The 2,699-nt window shown below is 53.9% G+C and overlaps 1 protein-coding gene across 1 annotated transcript in view; it reads left to right on the plus strand.

Annotated features, from left to right (window-relative positions):
• Positions 1 to 397, plus strand: part of LOC105310448 (pyrroline-5-carboxylate reductase 2-like) — a 2,802-nt gene extending 2,405 nt beyond the window's left edge. Inside the window, exon 6 of the mRNA XM_011386627.2 lies at positions 279 to 397. Coding sequence (XP_011384929.1) covers positions 279 to 397 — 119 coding nt within the window. The remainder of the gene's footprint in view (positions 1 to 278) is intronic.
• The last annotated feature ends 2,302 nt before the right edge of the window (positions 398 to 2,699 follow it).

Below are 2,699 nucleotides of genomic sequence, written 5' to 3' on the forward strand. Positions count from 1 at the left end.
CCTGCTCCCGGGGCCACCACTGGCTCTGGACCAGGTGCCCAGACCTGGTTCTCAAACTGATTGGCTCGCCTGTCTTTTTAAGTGAAGGGAAATGGAGAGGCAACTAGCATTTATCGAGTTCCGTTTCCAATCCTATTCCCCTTGACCCTCCAAAAAGCTCCATCTGTCCGGACCCCAGACTCACCCTTACCCATGTGCCCCCCGCTGTTTTCACACACCCCATTTCCTCCACTGGAAGTGCCTTCTTCTCGTCTTTTCTGCCTCTCCAAATGTGGCAGATCCTCATCTTCCACCCAAACTGTGGAATCGGAGCTTCCGATTCCGAAGCTCAGCCAGCGTGGGAGCCGCCAGCGGCATTGCCCTGAGAGCTGCACAAATGCTCGTTAAACTGAAGTGAGCTAATCGTGGCCGCAGCCAGCATCCTGGGTATCCAGGGAGACACACCGGAAAGGTGCAGAGCTGAGAACACTTGCATGATTGCCAGTCACGATGGATTTATTTAGGTCTCATTATGGGTGCATGAAATGCAAATTATTCATGGATCGGGACCCTCTATGGCATGGCATCAATATCCTGAGACATTCAGGGCCAGCCCTGGGAAATGGGGGCCCAGGTAAAGGGGAGCGTGGGAGGGCAGAGGGAGAAGCTGGCCTTCCTATAACCTTGTACTTGCTCATCTGTGTGAGGATTAAATGGGGTGTAAGAAGCATGGGACTCAATCTGACTTGCATGCATTCGTTCATCCAGTCATTTCTTCAGTCCACGCATGTGGAGCACTATGTGCTGGACTCTGGAGCACTAATAAAACCAGACCTGATCTTGTCCTCCCTTAACGGTTTCCTGATCTGGTGGGGAGAACAGATATGACAGAAGTCCCTCCGACCTCTGTACGACAAAGAGACAGGTGCTCTGACAGAGGCTGTGGTACAGAGCGCCGGGGAGCAGAGAGCTTTTCGGGAAGACTCGGCGAAGGAGGTGACGTTGAAGGTAGGTCTTGAAAGATGAGGGGCATTTTCCACATAGAAAGAGGTGGTACAGGGCCAGGGTGGGCTCGGGAGTGACACCCTGGTGGATGATGGTGGCAGGGGCCGATGCCCAGTGCTGGGAGTTGTGTGGCAGGCACGGGGAGATGACTAGGTGATAGACGGCAAGGCAGGGAGGCCCAGGTGAGGCTGGACTGTGGCGACCCCAGACTGGGCCATCGGAAGACAGGTACAGCCACTCGGGGGTTTTAAGCAGGGAGGGATCAGGCATATTTTTTGCCTAAGAAAGAAAACTCTGGAAGCCTTGGAGAACAAGAATGAGTCTTGCAGTCATCTGGGTAAAAGATGAGAGAGGCCAGTTGAAGAGGATGATTTCAAGGCTTAAGGAACCCCCCTTCCCCCAACACATGCCCTTATATTGTAATTGATTGTTTAACAGTCAATTTGTTTAAATCGATGAGCTGAAGCAGGTGAGCTGAAGCCCCTCTTGCCCACAGGCTTCTGCTTGTGTGTTCAGCAAAGCTAGTAGGTATTTGTGTTGAGCTCATGAAGCAAACAGACCCATGAGACGGGGTAGGTGAGGGGAGCAGGTGTGGAGGCTAGGCCAAGGTCCCAGGTTGGTGACCCCATTAACTGACCTGAGAAATACCGGAAGAAGATCAGGTTTGCGAGAAATAATAAAAATAACAGCTGCCATTTACTGATGACAAGTACAGGTCAAATCCAGAGGTAGGTCCTTTATACAGCTTCCCAAATCCTAATAAACAACGCTGTCCAGTGGGTATTTTGGTCCCCATTTTTACAAATGAAGAAACTGAGGCTCACAGCTTTGCCCGGGGCTGCAGTGAGCAGCAGTGGAGGCCAGGGCCTATGCTCACCTGCTCTGCCACCCAGAGTTCCACCTGGGGTGAGGTGACAGTGAGGCAGAGAGAGACTCCTGAGGAACAGCTGGGGACAAAGCCTGGGCTTCAGAATGGTCCGGAGGCCCAGGTGTGGATGAGCGTGCCGGCACCATGAGTTAAGAGCTGAGTAGAATTAGCACTTCGGGGACATCTGAGAGGAGCAGCTCCCGCTGCCGTAACAAAGTACCACACGGCCTGGGGCGCTTGAGCACAGACATCTATTTTCTCACACTTCCGGAGGCTGGAGGCCTTAGATCCAGGTGTCGGTAGGATTGGTTTCTTCCTAAGCCTCTCTGCTTGGCTGGCCGCTGGCCACCGTCTCACTGTGTCCTCACATTCTTCCCTGTGTCTGTGTCCTAATCGCCTCTTCTCACAAGGACACCAGTCATACTGGATTAGGGCCCCTCCATGAGGACCTCGTTTTAGCTTAACCACCTCTTTAAAGGCCCTGTCTCTAACTACACCCACATTCTGAGGTACTAGGGGTTAGGGCTTCGCCATATGAATTTGGGGGGCACACGGCTCAGCCCAGAACAAGCAGAGGCCCGAGTCCGGCAATGACGGGGCCCCCGGCTGATCCGAGAGCAAGAGGGGGCGGGGTGAGTGGGGCTGTGGTCCTGAACCCAGAACTTTGAGAAGAGGAACGATGCTCAGGGAAACAGGGTGTGGCTGCAGCCACCACCTCCCTCTGCAAAAGCTTCAGTCGGAACCACTTCAGAGGTCGGTCAGCGAGGCCATGGAGGGCACCTTGGGTCATGGCCAGCAGGGCTGTGGCGTCTTCATCCGGTGAGGTTACTCTCCAGAGCTGCGGGGT

This window comes from Pteropus vampyrus, unplaced genomic scaffold, assembly GCF_000151845.1.
Source record: "Pteropus vampyrus isolate Shadow unplaced genomic scaffold, Pvam_2.0 Scaffold3681, whole genome shotgun sequence".
NCBI lineage: Eukaryota > Metazoa > Chordata > Mammalia > Chiroptera > Pteropodidae > Pteropus > Pteropus vampyrus.